Source organism: Seriola aureovittata, chromosome 17 (genome assembly GCF_021018895.1).
Source record: "Seriola aureovittata isolate HTS-2021-v1 ecotype China chromosome 17, ASM2101889v1, whole genome shotgun sequence".
In the NCBI taxonomy this organism is placed as follows: Eukaryota; Metazoa; Chordata; class Actinopteri; order Carangiformes; family Carangidae; genus Seriola; species Seriola aureovittata.
The window spans coordinates 8,383,205-8,400,655 of NC_079380.1; the positions used below are offsets into that span (position 1 = coordinate 8,383,205).

Below are 17,451 nucleotides of genomic sequence, written 5' to 3' on the forward strand. Positions count from 1 at the left end.
CATCATACTGCTCATAAACAAAATAATAGATAAGTTTCAAACAGGTATTATCATACTGAAATCTTAAACAAAAAACACAAGGACAGCTCTAAGACAGCTCCTACTATAGTGAAATTTAAAGACAGCTACCATATGCTGCATTATGTTTATACTTGTATGTTAACCAAGAAATGTACGTCTTTGCAGATGCAGCACAGCCACTGGAATATTGTAAATATTTACTATGTCTGCTTTCACGCTTATATTGATGCTCAGGTTCATCACACCAGAAAACACGACTATATAAGAAATGTCACTGTTTTTGTTTGTACCAATTACACTAATAGCAAGTAGTCTATATTAATATCAAGAATGGTGATCACAATATTTACACTCTTTGTGAATTTTATGAAGAATTTTATGGAGGAAAGTTTTTTGTAATTCTGCCCACCACCAAAAAACAAACCAAAACTGCTATAAATATCTAGATTATCACTTTTTTCTGTATCACCTATGACATAAACACAACTGAAGAAGTGTGTTTACTGTATGTCATAGGTGATACAGAAGAAAAAGAAGAATCCCACACAGACAGACTAACAGTGGATGCAAGCATTTATTCAAGGCAATGGCAGTGGCAGGGATTGTACAAACTAAAAATGGTTTAAAATTTCTGGCCATCCAAAAATGTATAAAATACAGTAGTTTATTATCATTTGGTATGTTCCGCTAATTACATTAAAACACAATTAGTTTACTTCGAAACAGTACAGATAGTTTTCTGCATGTGCAAACCAGGTCATCATCCCAATTTCTGACGTGTCTGTTTGGATACTGTATTTGTGCCTGCATTTTATTATGCAAATAAATTATATTTCATAATAAATGAATGCTCTAATTTAATACATTTTCATCAACAGATGCAAAACAGCACACAAAGAATAAAGCTTAAAAAATTCATTCAGTATGCTATCTACAAAACTTAAAGGTGCATTTCTTAACATGTGCATATCTGCTTTATTTTTTAAACAAGACCATGAAGACAGGTTTGATTTTGTTATTCTGATTTTATCAATTAATTGTTGACTATTGCTGGTTCAAGAATACAATTGACTGTTTATAAAGCCCCACCCCCTTCGTTACTGTTGCTATGTGGGTTTTACTTTCCGTTCTCACATAAGCTCCGGCAACCTTAGTCACTGTTGCGTTGTTGGTTAAGTTAACTCTTGCTTTTCATTTCCATTTTCCATTCTCACACAGCACATAAGCGCCTGAAAATGCTATCATGGAAGATTTACCATTTAAATCCCATGTACTTTTTTACACAATGGTTCTTTGATTTAAGATAGACACAGACAAAAATAATTTCTCGTTTTTCAGCAAGCAACTGTTGTTTTCTCTGGCTGAAAGGACAACTGTCACTGACCATCTTTATAAGCTGTAGCTTGTTAACCAGTTAAGCTAACATTCACACTACTCCATTGGACCTGGTTAAAAAAGACGACTGCATCTCCAGCTGATATTTTAATGTCTCCAGCTGAGTTATTTTAAGTGAGCTTAGTTATTTCGGGTATTATAATGAAAATGTAAGATCAGACTTTGATTCAGTTTGGCTGTTTATCCGACATTTGAATTGCACGTTTGTATTTTAAACTGTTTTCAAATGTTTTTACTTTTAGTATTAAGACTCCCCAATGTGTTTTGTCTCAACGTTAACCTAAACTGTGATACCATCACTAATGCATAGTATAAATTATATACTTATTAACCTTGAAAATAATGTTTACATTTATAGTTACCGTTACGAAGTTGCTATTGGATAATCACTTTTCGAGGGAGGGGTTTAAAACAGTCAACAGTTTTTGATGAAATCTTTTCAATGATGATTCAGTTTTTACTCAGATTATTTTCTAATTCAAGTAGCTTCCGGTGTGAATGGCCAATTTTATTTGTTTAGACATGATTATTTCATATTTACAAAATGACCTTTGAGGCTGCTCCGACAAAACGTATCTTCTCACATGACAAAACAAGTCAACCTTTGGTCTATATAAGCAGTACAGTTAATAGCATTGTATATGTTTAAGGAACATTAATATATGTATAGAGGAAAAATATTACTCTGGAAAAATAAATAAATAAATTAAAAACTTTTTTTTTCTCATAGCCACACAATTAACATTATAATGGCTTCTCAAATCTGGGTCTAAAACAGAAATAAATATTTGTGCTCAGGAGGGAAATCTAAACATTTGACTGTTGTTTTTCTCATATAGTGCATACTTGATAGACAGCTACTCTGGCATTGTCAGGCAGTATTAGTTTAGGTTTAGGTAAGATACATGTCACATTCATTCTACTGCAAATGTAATGTATACTACAGTCATTTTTTTTTTAAAATTCAGAATGAGTTCAGTTCACTGTAGGGGTATTAGGCTAAAGCTGGGAGTTAGATATTCAGTACTGAAGAAACACACACTGCAGTTCAGTTTGTAGAGTAGAAGATGTAATAAAATGTCTTTTCCCAGTCCAGTCTCTAAGGACACGTTCACAACATTCAGAGGAGTAAAGGAACTGACTGAACCCAAGCTTACAAACAGAAAAGAGGAGTGAGATTCTCCATCAGACTCATCTGTGCTTTAAAACTCGTGTCTGTGATACATGTCCGGATCGTAGTATTTTGTGACCACCACTCTGTTGGCAAACTTGCGGCCGGTGAGGGCTTGCATGGCTTTCTGACAGTCTGCAGCAGACACATACTCCACAAAGATCTGAAATCAAAAAGAGTAGGTATGAAGATCAGAAAAGGACCTCAGATGTACGCACGTAGGCATGAGAACTCATTCTCAAATGTTCTAAAAAGGTGGCGCAAACTAGAAATGAATGCGATGAGATTCTGGTATTTTCAGGGACTTCTTGCAAAATCGTTGTGTGTTACTGAATGTAGTGAAACCGAGACGTCTTCTCCAAACCTCATTAATGCCACCACTTTACTGTTGTAGCTACGCAGACCTCACCAACATCACAAAACAAGTTTTAATGCAATTAAAGCAGAGTCTGTAATGGGTTAGAGTAGTGCGTTTTACCACTATTGTTGCTCATTTGTCATTAAATGTAACCTGTGGTTTTATAGAAATGTCATTACTGATGTTGTGTCTGTTTGAAGGAGTTTATTTAAACCCTGCAGCCACCACACAGCAGCAGGTGCTGTGTGAAAGTGGTGACTTCATTAATTATTTAAATCTTGGTCTGGATCTCATGGTAATTCAAGTTCAGCACTTTTCTGAGCACCAGACAGGTAAGATGTTACACACAGATTCAGTTTATATTACATTCAAGTTCATACTGTGAAATCATTATAACATATGATTATATTACATTATACATTAGTACATTATAACCGTCATCCTTAAATCCTCGTGCAAAGTGCAGCTAAAAAGTTGAAATTAAAGCGTTTAGAAAAAAAGGGTCTCATATAAACCTGTAAATATTATTACGTTAAAATGGTAACATGAGGTTAGTAAAGAATTTATGTTTAGTCTCACAAAGCCATGCTACATGTGGTGAGCTATGATTTTCCTTAAAGATTCAAGTCTTCGTTATAACAGCAAGCCTGATGCTGCAACTGCATGGCCTCTTCATTTAGTAGCTTCATTCAGGTGGCTTATTTAGCAGAACCTTGACAGCATTTCCACAAGAGCCACCATGTTTTAACTGTTTGGAAATTATAAGCAAAGACCAATAACAGTGAAGAGAAAAACATAATTTCTTCTAACGCAAACTGAGCTTTTAATTCTTAATTAGCCTTTAATTTGGTTTGATAACCCAAGTTTCCTGGAGTTAATAATAAGTCTAAACTTAAAATATAGACTATAAAATGTAAATAAAAGGGCACTTTACAAACACAGGGCTCACCTTTCCACAGCCGGGGACTTCCACACCGTCAACGGGCCGGGGGATCTCGATGGAGCGGACGCTGCCGTACTTGCAGCACTCCTCGCGGATGTCTTCCAGGATCTCCTCGTAGTCTTCGTCGTCCACCAGCTCCTCAGGCATCACCATGTTGAGAAGGCACAGCACCTCCGTGGGCATGCCAGAGTTCTGCAGCCTCTGAAGCCCAGGGACCTGCAGCGTCACTGGGGTCTCTATGATGGAGGTCTACAGGTGGAGGAAGAGTGAGTATGTACATATTCAGCTCAGACTCAGTACAGTAAATAAACAAGATCACAGTCCAGACTCACAACTTTGATCTCATACTAAATTTATTTCCCATAAAACCTGCTGCTTCTTGTCCCTGAATCTTTAGTGTCTTTAGTGAAATCTTTAGAGTGAATTAAATGTTGGAAGTTATTTTTCTGTTGACCTTTCACACCCACAACCTGCCATTGTGAGACTGTGTGGAGGCTGGAAATTCCAATAACAGTCGGGCTTATGTGTGCGTACAGTTTTATTTTAACAGGCCTTTTTAATAGAGGACATTTTGACACGTCATAGTTGGAAAAGCACAGGTGTTCCCAGGAGACCCAGGATTTTTTCACCATAAATGAAGTCTGATTTTTCAACATAAGTGTGAACAACAGATCAGAAAGTTTGTGTATATGCTCTTTTTTTGTTGTTATTCTCAATTCTTTTATAATACATGGCCCAGTTTTAATCCTGTACTGACAAGACAAACCAGTACATTTGGGTCATGTGGGTGCAGCAGCAGAAAGTGCTAAAGGGCTGGGTGGCAGTGAGTATGAATCGGAGGGTGTGGAGATTAGTTAATTAATCCTGTGACAGTTAGACTTGGCCGAATATCGCGATATTTCCTGCCATATGCAATATTTTCCATAATACTTCAAGGTGCAATGTACATGAAGCAAAGCAGAGGCACACATACATACACACACACACACACACACACACACACACACACACACACACACACACACACACACATATATATATATATATATATATATATATATACACATACTGTACATGTATATGTGTGTGTGTGTGTGTGTGTGTGTGTGTGTGTTTTTTTGCTGTTTTACACAGTCTGCTTTGCTTTATGCACACTGTACCTTGAAATGGGACAAATAAAACTCACTAAACATGAAATACAATATATAATTGTGAATATTTTACAAAAAAAAAAAAATATATATACACACACACACACACACACACACACAGATTAATGCTTTCATTTGTTAGTGTCGTTACACTATCATAGTTTCGTGGGACAATTGAATGGAACAGAACCATTGTCATTGTTTCTGATAACAGCTGCACTTTTCCAGCTGTGGCCTTTAAAGAGGGTAAAGGGTAAACGGAGTCCTACTCACAGGATTGGCGTTTTTAGCTCCCACGCTCGCCCTCTGGACGATCAGCTTTTTGTCTCCCAGTTGCATTCCATTGAGCCCAGCGACAGCCTGGTGAAGACCACACAAAGAGCTCTGAGCAGCAGATCAAACACACAGCTAATGATCTTAACACAGAGAAGTCACACACCATCGTTACCTGATCAGTGGCGCTGATGTCCACATATTCACAAAAGGCGTAACCTTTTGACAGTGACGTGGCACTGTCCTTCACTAGATTGAACGCTTTGAGCGGCCCGAACGATGTCAAGAGCTCCTTCACCTGCACAACAGAGTCAGACAGCAAGATATGAGACTGACAGTTCACAGCAAACATAATGTGTTAACATAATCAGTGAATTCTAAATGTCCATTTGATACTCAAAATCAGATCACAGGGAATGGACTGAAAATGTTTACTGTATTTAACACCATGATTAAATACAATTTGCTATGGTAGTTTGTACACATGTGCATTTCACATTTTATGGGCGATGCATTGCTAGAGAAGAAAAAATTGTCTTTCGAGGTCTGAGTATTACAATAATAACCTCCTGACCTGTCAGAGAAAATTTACTGAGATCATCTGGAAAACAGCTGCAAATCACGATTATCTTCACTATCAGTTATTTTTATGTTTTTGATTATTCTGCCCCCTCACAATCTGTTTACTTTGTCCAATCAGTGGTCTGAAACACAAACATGGTAAGTTTACTGTTGTAACAGACTAAAGAAACAATCAAAAATTTGGATTTGAGAGGCTGGAATCAGTAAATTTGGGGAAAGTTGCTTAAAAATGACTTAAAAACAATTAATCCATTATCAAAATTTATCAATTTTCCATTAGAGTTGTTCCGATACCAATACTAGTATCTGAAATACCTCTGATACTGCCTAAAATATGGTATTGGCAAGTACACAAGTCTATGCACCGATCTGTTATCGTTATAGTTTCACACCAGGATAAAACGAGTTTTGCCGGAAATCAATTCTTCTTCGCCGCTCTAAAACAGTAGTTGCCAGTGGCTGCACAGCACAACTTCCTTTGTAGACTACTGTTTTTAGAGTGCCAAAGAAGAACTGATTTCCGGTAAGTAGTGTAACAGTAGCCGTTAGAAAAATGTCAGCAATTTGGCAACATGGCACTGGTACGTCCCAGCAGTAAAAAGGCAACGTGTACGGTCTGCAAGGCTTTAACTTCAACAGGAGACACTAGAGTTAGTACAACTAGTGTAGGAATTGTTTCATTTCTTTATGGCTGACAGTCAAATGAGATAATAAAAGAAAGATTCTATGTCATTCACGTATCTGTTCATGTTTTACAAAGGGTTCACCCTGAGCCATGACATACAACAATGACGGTAATCATATCACAAACAGGGTTAGGAGGCTACAGCTGTTAATCTTTTTTTCAACACATTGCTATTGGATAACTACTCAGTATCGGCCGATACACAAGTTCAGGTATCGGAATCGATATCGTGAAGAAAAAATTGGTATCGGAACATCTCTATTTTCCATTTTTTAACTAATCAATTAATTGACTAATCATTTCAGCTGTAATTTGGAGTGTTGTTGAGTTACACATAAGAAAATGATAAGGAAAAAGTGATGATAGTCTCGTATCCAGCGATTCACAGACTTATTTTGAGGACAAGCTCAGTAATAAATGATTTATGTTGAAGAAGAAATAAAAAAATGATTTTATTTAAAGTGGTTTAAGTGACTCTCTGGTGGTGCCTGCACCAGAACAGTCAGACAATATGTTTATACAGTCTTACCTTTACATTAAAACATGAACACACCCCCACTCCACCCCAAAAAAACACCCCCAACAACAATAACTACATCTCCAAAGCTTAATGATCAGTCCTTAACCCATAATTCCCGGGTCCTAAACGCGCTCCAAAAGCATGATGGGAGAGAGAAAGCAGCCAGTAAGGGAGCCTGCTGGCTCGGAGTGTATCCGTGTGAGGACCAGAATGTCTTACTTGCCTTGTGTTACATGTTGGCATGGCAGCAGTAGATGAGTACTACTGAACAAATTATGAGCGCAGACTTAACGATCTTACAGGCCCCTAGCTGGGGACAAAGTGGGGGAACAAAAATGAAAGAGCTGTGAGTATCAACGCAGTGGCAGTGACTGCAAGTATATATATACATATATATATACATATATATATATATATATATATATATATATGTATATATATAAAAAAAGTCAGTGAATAATATACATCAGGCTACATGTGCTCTGTAAACTAATTAAGAGTTAATGAGACAGAATGGACAGTTAGAATTAAATTCACCGTGTGATTCACATCATGTGCTCACCTGGGAGCAAAGATGGAGCGCTACTGTCAAACTGCTTCCTCTACACAAGTATTAAAATAGAGACCGTATGCTGTCCTATTTATCAGCAAACATTTACTTTAAGCTTTTATATTCTCAAAGAAAAAGTCCACCCTTAAATTCTCTAATCTATTTAATTAATATTCATTTACAATGTACATTTTGTTGTATCCACTTTCTCTCAGCCTGCCCAACTTAACGGGCGACCACCGGAGAACACCAGAAACGGAGCCTCGCTAAACTTGATAAAAGTGGGACTGCAGGTACAGCACAAACAGTGATGGATTTTTTTTTAGGTTGATACTGACATTGATATTTGAGAATTTCAAAAATCAATATTAATTATTTTTTCATAAACAACAAACTTGTTATCTATCTCTTAGATTTGTTCTTTAAACAATTAAGATGCCTGCTGAGTGAAACACTTTGCATTTAAAAAAAAATCAACTCATCAGTTCCCTCTGCTGGAGAAATTATGTAACAGAGACTAGAGTTTAAAATTACCTCAAACCTAATTTAACATATAAGTACTGATCATTATCAACAATCGCTGGTGTACACAGCAATATTGATATATCTGCAATAAGATGATATCTGCAGCTAATGATTACTTCTTTTGATAAATTGACAGTTGGGTCCCAACGTGTTGAAAAATATCCATCACAATTTCATAACACCCAAGATCGTGTTATTATCTTATTTTGTCGAACCAAAACTTCAAGACTGAAGGTACTGAGCTTGTTATGATAAGAAATTAATAAAAAAGATAAAACAATTCATCAGATTTTTGTTTCATCTCAGTGATAGATTATCAACATTTTTCTGCTTAATCAGCTGAACCTACAGCTACTTAACAGTAGAGTTCGTTACGTTTTAAACACAGCAACAAACACTATTCAAAATAAAACCTCTGTTGTAATGGAAAGATCCTGGTCTCGTTAGCATCCTGCACTATGATTTATTTCACCTTCAGTGACTGAGAAACGACAACAACAGTGCGTCCATAAAAATGCTTTTACTCTGTACATCTGAGGCACTGACACCAAAACCATTTCACCATCCATGGTTAACGTTTCCTGCCCAAAGTCACGTTAAAAAATCTAGAACACAAACACGTCACCAGTAATGTTTTTAGCAGGTGGACTTTTCCTTTGACAATCCAACATTCAGACCTGAATACCACACAGAAATTACTGCATGTCTCTTATGTAAATATACTGGACATTGCTTACCTTTCCTAAATGAGTACGTGAGACATGAGAAAGGTATAAGCAGTTTACTTAGCCAAGTCACAAAAAGTCTTCTTATAATATTCATATAGAATTAACGAGAGAATAAGTATAACATAAAAAAATAAAAGCTTGTGCTACAGACATTTCTTTTGAAAAAAAAGCCAATTATGTGTAGAAGTTGTTCATTGTGAGTACTTTAAAATATCAGGTCATTAAATATTAACCTGTTTATCTTTCCCCTATACTGTGTTTCTGTCAACTTTAATTGTGTTTTATCTTTTTTTGCAATACTGTGGGGTCATTCACTTCAAGCTATTTTTGACTTTTGTGTTTCAGTGTAACAAAAACCTCAGCAAGTGAGAGAAAAAACTTGAGTGCACCTGTTCAGTCTGTTCTCAGTTAAATACCTGGTCATCATTCAGATAGTTTGGCAGGCCTCCTATGAACAGTTTATGGGGGGAATCCGGAACGACGGTGGAGACGACACCTACACAAAAATGAAAAATAAAATGGTTCAATCAAAGTTTCTCAAATCAAAATGAATGAATTACATAGTAGAGCTTGTTGTTTTAAGGCTAAAAAAAAACCCATCAGTAATGAACCTGGGACGTGGAAAGCTGGCTGCTCTGAGATACCGGGCAGAGGTCGGTAGTCATGAGGTCTTCTAATCTTCAGCGACTGACCCTGGAAAATGATTCCATCGAAGGCCATGGCCTGCGTCGTCTCGTCTACAGACCGAAACTAGAAGAGAAAAAAAAAACACTTTGAGACTTCTGCTGCAATGTTTGCTCACAGCAACATGATGATGAAGGAGGAAAATGACTTTGCAGCATCAACAGGTATGCAGCAAATCTTACAGTGGCCTGTTACTGTCACACGTTCATATCATGAATTTACCTTGTCTGTATGAGTGTGTGTCTGCAGGTTGGTTTTGTGTATGTAGACAATATTCAACATGTGGGTTTTATGTTTTCCTTTCATTTGTTCCTTGTAATCTCTGGTTTTGATAAGAGCTATATGATTAAACTCTATTACCCTCATCATTATAAATCCTGGCTAATTACAACAACACAAACCATCTGCATCTTTTGCTGTTTAACCTCAATGTTCATTTGTACTGTCCTCCTATTGCTCTTTGATAAAAAGCAAGAATTTCAAGACGGGTTTGCTTGAAGCCTTTTTCTGTTTTCATCATGGTTACGGCTACTCGTTTAATCTCACAGCTCTGTCTCATCTGTCATGTTTGTTTTTTTATAAAAATAACTGCAGTAGCCCCAGATCTGTCCGGGCAGCAGACTGAAATTGACTCTGACAATGTTTTATTTTTTCACCTTGGGGAGGTCAAGACTGTCTCAAAAGAAGACAAAGGGTCTACAGCGCTGCTAGAAGCTCAGTAAGGCAGCAACGTGCTGCTAGCGTGGCTAAAAAACTACCCAGCAACACAAGCGCAGCACACAAACATCTTTACTCATACAGAAAATAAATAAAAAGACAACAGTGGAGCTTGATGGCACAGACTAGAGAGCTAAATCAGGTTCTGGATACACAGAAAATATTTGTTAGGAGGATAAATTCAGTGTTGTTTTTCATGGGATTTTCCCACAATAATCAAAATATACAAAATTGCCGGCCTCATCTTTTTTATTTGCAGAAGCAAAAATCTCATGGAGTGGCTGAACCGGGATCAGAAACACATACCTCTAGGAAAGCAAAGTTTTTATCCTGATTAATCTGCACAGCAAGTACAGGGTTACTTGGAGCTTGTGAAAGGCCTGCAAGCCGCATCTGAGCATTAAAGAACTCGGCCATGGACTCCTGTGGAGAAAGAAAACACAAAGCATGGACCGGACGCACTGGACACGTCTGTGTCGGGTAAAAATGTCACATTTATTGGAATAAACTGGAGGACAAAGAAACGAGTAACCGGAGACTTTACCTCAGTCACTCCAAAGGGAATATTTCCAACATAGAGGCGTCTGGCTTGTCTTGTCATCTGACTGCCAACTATGGGCACTTGTGTCGGTGCTGCAGCCACTCCAGTCGTGGTGGATGTTGCCAGCAGAGCTATTGTTGGTATTTGCCCGGCCGCTGAGGGGAACATAAAAGACAGAGCTTCACCTTCAGCTGCAGAGCTACTAGCTTCTGCAACCTTTGCCCCTTTATTTCATAACAGATTTTTGGAATGATTCATTTCTAGGTGATTCATATGAAGTGAGCATTAATGTGATCCCTGAAATTTCTGTAAAAATTGAATTAATAATGAAAGAGTAAAATCTGATGACAGGAACCTGAAGCCCACAACTCAACAGCGGTTTTAGGACTTGACTTGTTGGTCTCTGTTTTGTCCAGGATTTGACTGTTTCTGAATGCTGGCTCTACTTTTTTCAAACTAAACTAAACTAAAATATAAAAATATATATATTTTTTTAATTTACTTGAGGTTTTCTCCCCAGGAGAAAGACCAGAAACCTGTGCATTTCATCTTCCTTACACATACAGTACCTGCAATATTCAGAGATCCTGGAAATGAGTGTTGGGTAGCATGGATAAGAGTTTCATTTTATTGTTTAATTTTCCTGGAAAATCAATTGCGATGTTCATGGATAAAAATAACCAAACAGGACAGTTTGTTTGTGGCTAATCCAGAAGATTAAACACCTGATAAATCAATGTCACAGTGACTCAAAAATTACATAAAAATTAAATGTTGTCATAATGGGGACCTCATTGATTTTCTCACAATGGTCTAATACAGGGGTTTTTAAAAGTCTCACACTGCGGACCTTCCTCCAGACAAAACTGTGCCCCCCACAATCCCCATATGTCCACAGGTTTTCAGCAGATGGCAGATATCTGTATATGAATGGATAGAGGAAAGTCTCAGTGTTTCAGGAAGGTAAGAACCATGTCAACGTGACACCGCCAGCCTCAATAACATCAAAAAATGTAGAAATAGTTCTTCTATTGTTATTCTTTTTCTTAATTCTATTTGGGGCTGATCATGAAAACGGTTCCCATTACTTGGGAGCTTTGGGGAATGTAAACACGAAGCAGATATAATGTTGCCAGAGTCATTGAGTTAGGGTTTTGCTTCGACTTTAGCCCTGTTTCTTTTTTTTTTTTTTGCCTACATTTGCTTACAAATTGGCACCATTAAATGTATGTAGAATCAGCCACTAGCAGCACCTGTTTGCAGTGTACCTGCGGATGTACAGGCAATTATCACTGGATTCATTTGATATTGAAGAAAACATAAAAACGTACTTTCTTCAGAAAGTGTAAGTCACAATGAATATAAGAATATTAATGTCACGGCCACTGCTGCAGCTGCAACTGCTGAGCGTGTTGATGAGCCAGCAAAGTCAGAGGTCCAAACTACAAAAAACTAACTTCCTGTTGTTTTTACAACATCAGCATTCACCTGACCCTTTCCCCTCATGCAGTAACCTCGGGTTAGCTGGGACATTTAAATAGATACCACAGTATAAATGCTAAAATCTTTGATGGTAGACAAATTAATATTGCACACGCCATTTTGACATTTGTTTTTGCTCCAAATTTTTTTTTTTTATGGTTATGGTTGCAACTGGTCAGTTGATTGCCAGTGTTGTTCTTGACCTGGATTAGTCCTTGAATTGACCTGGTCTCAGTTTTTTTTTCATTTTTATGCCTTTATTAGATCGGACGGTGAAGAGAGACAGGAAACACAGGGATAGAGAGCAGGGGAATGACATGCAGCAAAGGGTTCAGCCAGGGAGTCGAATTTTACGCCCATGTGGTACTATGTGCCCTAACCACTCCACCATTGGGTCGCTCTAACCTGGTCTCGGTTCTGACCTGGTTCGACCCCTTCCAGAAGCAACTACAGTCTGGTTTAGGTCTTCACACAAGCTCAACAACATTAACACATGAAAACTCCTGAATGAAAAATCAGTAGGTGTGGCTCTGAAGAAGTCTGACTCAGAGACTGAAGAAGCACAGGGAACATGAGAGGTACCTTGCATAGCTTTATATTGCATTGGTGTGATGTGTTCAAAGCCAGGAGGAGGCACATCCCAGTATTTGCAGGTCCTTTTCTTTCTTGTTCGCCTCGGAGAGTGACTAGGTAAATAAAATGGACAAAATAAAAGCTCAAGCAGGAGAGGAAAATCTCATACATTCAGCCAATTTATTATTTTCATTGGACAATTTCCATTTGAAACTACAGGACAAGTAAGATGCATTAAAAACCCACCATGTAAAGTCAATTAAAAACACCTGAAATAAATGAGCCATGCTGTTAGCTGCTTCCAGCTTCTCAGTGTGAAGATCTGCTGCTTTTCTTTACTTTACGTTTAATGTGAGTTCATTATTTCTGAGTTTTGGAAATTGGTTGGACAGAATAAGACATTTGAAGACGTCACATTGGGCTTACATTCACACTACATTACTGTCCACGTCCTGCTCAGCACCAAACAGCAGACAGATTGTTTGAGAGCAGCTGGTGAACATAGTGGAGCATTTAGCAGCTAAAGAGCCAGATATTTCCCTCAGGAGCTGGTGGAGACCAAAAACAGAGCTAAAAGAGAGGGAATATTGGACTCACATTCATCAAGTGGACACAAGCATGACTCCAAATGAATGATCACGTTGCTCTGTACCTGCTGGATGTGTAAATGAAGCAAAAAGTTTACTATCTGAACTTAAAAGGGGATAATAGTTAATTGTTGTATTATTTCCACCGTCTCCAAGAGACCAAAACTAGTTATTACAGGTTTAATGGTACTAATGTTTTGGCTACTATGACAAGTCTCCAGGGAAAACGGCTATTACGGATGGACGTGCTGTGTGATTCATGATGACACAGGTGTATTTCTGCATTAAAATCCTGCCAGGTGTGGCTGTAACTCGGTGCTCCGCAGCAGACTGCTGACTGGGACTCTGCTGCTGGACTGCAGGAGGCAGCTTTCAGCCACTGACCTGTGCTTCTTGTGATCCCGGGAGGAGCTCCGGCGGTCCCGGCTCTTCCTGTCTCTGCTCCGGCTACGTTTCTCTCGGCTGCGGCTCCCTCTGTCTTTGCTCCAGCTGCGATGTTTGTCTCCTCGGCCCGCAGATCCACTGCGACTCCTCTTTTTGTGTCTCTCTCGTTCTCGCTCTGTGATGGGAAAAAAAAAAGCAACGAAAAATATTTACTATATATGTGCCAATAATTACTGTATATTTATCTGGTAAATACCAGTCTATGTTGTAATACTGGAATACAGATACTCAATACGGGCAATTAACATTTTTCATATAAATAATTAAAAATCTGATGTTTTTATTGGTTTTTCTAACTCTTACTATGTTATTCCAAAGCCCACATCCCACCCACCACACACCCTGGGGGATCAAAAACAAAACAAACATGCAGGCCATTAAAATACAAAGCTAAAACAAAACAAACACACACACACACACACACAAATTTAATTAGATAAGTAAGAAATAAATACAGTGATTACACATGGTTGTGTTTATCAGTTACAGGCATTAGGTTATATTTCTTGTACGACAGACATTGTCACAGAATGGTTTCCATACTTAGTGGGATTCATCACCTGAGCTGTGAGTGGTGTACCTGAGCTTTTACAACTTCAGGTGAACCATCGCCTCATCAACCCAGTAACTATATGGAGGGGTGGGTTTAGATTTCCAACTGAAATCAATACGAACCGCAGCAAAAACCACCAAACTGGGTTCTGGGTCTGTGACCTTGTTACAATAATGCTTTAAGGACCCCAGCCCAAAACTGAACCATCATTTGAAGACTCAAAGGGAATGAATAAGGTTACTATGGCATGGTCACACCGTTGACAGGTTGGATCAAATTCTGGATAACGTCGGGCATAGCCCACTTCCAGGTTATTTTTCCAGATTTCTTATTCTATCTGATCAACAGCCCCAAACCCAAAGACATTTAGTTTATTATTACAGGAATCTAAGAAGATCATTCATTTAAAATGTGGAACCACTGCATTTTTGTTTTTTTAAATTGACCTAAATGATTATTTGATTATCAACATTCTTGCTGAATTATTGTTTGTTAATCACCTAATTGATGAATCAACTAATTATTTCAGCTCTAGCTGCAAACAATGATTATTTTCTCAATTGAACGATAAGTTGTTTGGTCTTAAAAATGCTCATCATAGTTTCCCGCCTGCTTTGAATAAATGTCATGTTTTAGATGTGGTATGTTTGGTGGAAGGTTCTTTCTTTTTTTTGTATCTGGGAAACTTCTATGTCTTGTATGTTACTTCAAATTTCACTGCTCTACCTCAGTATACCCGAGGGTATAATTTATTTTATAATTAATTAGTCTAACAGTTATTTTCTTGAATAATTAATCTTTTAGGCATTAAAATGTTAGAAAATGGCTTAAAAATGCCCAGCATAATTCCCTAAAGTCCAAGGTGACATCTTAAAATGTGTTTTTCATCCAACCAAGAGTCCAAACAGCAAAAATATTCTGTTTCTCATCACATAAAACAAAGAACAGCAGGATATCCTCACACTGGAAAGGCTGAAATTAGGGAATGTTTGGCATTTTTGCTTAAAAAGGTTAAAATGACTAACTATGAATTACCACAATATTGGTTTTCTGTCAAATGACATCCATTAATTCATCAACTAAGATCTAAATGAGCTGTATTTAACTGTCATCTGGTCAGTGTTTTGTCATAACTGTGAACCATTGTGACACTTTGTTTTCATATCAGCCTTTGGATAAACTTTGGAATAAATTTGTACAATTTGTCTCCCATCATTTGCATTGAAAATACAGAGTGAATTTATGGGCACCTGGCTATTGTTTTAAGACAGGCTTGAAAAAATGTGAAGCTGTGGTTTAATTGTTGCAACAAAATCAATACAAATGCATCCTGCTACTGATTTGTGCTATCCCCCTGACACCAACAATAAAACAACAATAATCATAAATCAACAACAATAACAATAATGATAGTGATGATGACCTTTATCATCTTCATCATCATCATCATCATCATCATCATCATCTCCTAAGAAATATAACAACGTGTCACAATAGCGAGAAAACACGGAGCATATGACAGATAAACAAAAATGGATACCTGATAACTGTTTTAAGACTGACTTGAAAATTGAAAACCTTTCTAGTAACTGATGCCGAATTAAAAAGTAGATCATGGTGATTCAGAAAATGTCATATTAGATCATTTACACCCGTGTGTATCCTTGTAGAAGCGGACGAGATTAGAAAAAACTACAAGATTAAACGGAGTTGTGCATCTCGCACAGGAGACTGGACAGAAGGTAAACCGTGTCCTCACACCGGTGCCCAGACTCAATTCACAATTGTGTTAAATTAGCAGCGACCGTACGGAGGCTGGGGGATGAAGATGAGAGAATGATTTTATGCTGACATGAAAAAGGTAAACGAGCTGAGTCATGGCGGAGAAAACTGCTTGTTAAAGTTGCTGACAGGTCGGTTATTCATTCATAAAATAATATGGGGAGCTGACGTTACGCACAAGCGTTGCATTGCTAGCTTGCAGACCAAACTGGGACACAGACAGACCGTTAACACTCACCTTGTCGATTCTCGCTCAGCTGCTTCTCAAATTCCTCGAAATCCGACATTATAGCGGTTCTGTTGCTGTGTAAAAATATCGCAGGTGTAGCTTGTGTGAAGAAGGAAGGATAAACCTGGAAGGACCGCTGTCAGTGCAGCAAAAAGCCACAGAAAATCTCCCGGAGTTAAGGTACACACAATAAACACACAACACCCGGTTAGAGCCATCAAAATAAAAGCTCAACCAATCTGAATGTGATTATTTGTGCTTCATGATGGGCCTTTTCTCTATTTTCTGACTGAGCAATCTGTTGATTATTAAAGAGAAATATTGCCAGATTCACTGATAATGAAAGTAATTGTAAATTTCAGCCTTAAACATCCCTTACGATATTATAATATTATTTTGCTATGCGTTAATTGACACAGAAAAAATAAAGCAGTTTAATTAAAACATAGCTTCACAACAAACGACCAGATTATAAACTAAAACAGTGAAGGTCCAAAGATATGAAATAAACCTGGGACTTTTGGGGCCCCTGGGCAGTTGCCTGTTTTGCCATGTTGGTAATCCAACTTTGCACGAGAGAGGTTACAGATCATACTAACAGAAAACAGCAATGATAAAAAGCAATTAAAAAATACATAAATAAAATGAACAGATGTAAGCTAGTGCTGAGACCTTCATACATAGATAAAGGAGATATAGAAGAAATAGTATATATAGAAATAGAGAAAGGAATTTGCACATAAACACACACCAATTACCCACCAGACTAAATTTTCTGCATAGTAGCTTTGTAGTTTGTGCATAGTAGCCTACATGAGGTTTGATGCATAAACTTCTACAAGAAATGCAGGACCTGCAGCAATGACACGTTTTATGCTTTTATTGTGATGATGTCAACATCCGGGTACCCTTTCCAACTTTTATAACTTTATAGACAGGATTTTTCGAGCCTCTAAT

The 17,451-nt window shown here is 37.7% G+C and overlaps 1 protein-coding gene across 1 annotated transcript; it reads right to left on the reverse strand.

The window, feature by feature from the left end:
* Positions 1-581: 581 nt before the first annotated feature.
* Positions 582-16,668, reverse strand: LOC130185764 (splicing factor U2AF 65 kDa subunit-like). The gene is made up of 11 exons (XM_056402399.1): positions 16,504-16,668; positions 13,871-14,045; positions 12,909-13,012; positions 10,848-10,999; positions 10,610-10,726; positions 9,514-9,652; positions 9,319-9,398; positions 5,488-5,610; positions 5,313-5,399; positions 3,895-4,137; positions 582-2,750 (listed from the first exon to the last, which is right to left on the reverse strand). The coding sequence occupies exons 1-11, from the start codon at positions 16,550-16,552 to the stop codon at positions 2,619-2,621; spliced, it is 1,401 nt and encodes a 466-aa protein (XP_056258374.1). The 5' UTR covers positions 16,553-16,668; the 3' UTR covers positions 582-2,618.
* Positions 16,669-17,451: the final 783 nt, after the last annotated feature.

Coding starts and splice junctions, on each gene's coding strand:
- LOC130185764 (XM_056402399.1), bottom strand. CDS start 16,552: ATGTCGGATTTCGAGGAATTTGAGAAGCAGCTGAGCGAGAATCGACAA. Junction 9,399..9,513: donor GCCAGCTTTCCACGTCCCAG/GTTCATTACTGA, acceptor ATTTTTGTGTAG/GTGTCGTCTCCACCGTCGTT. Junction 5,611..9,318: donor ACTATCTGAATGATGACCAG/GTATTTAACTGA, acceptor TCTGTTGTGCAG/GTGAAGGAGCTCTTGACATC.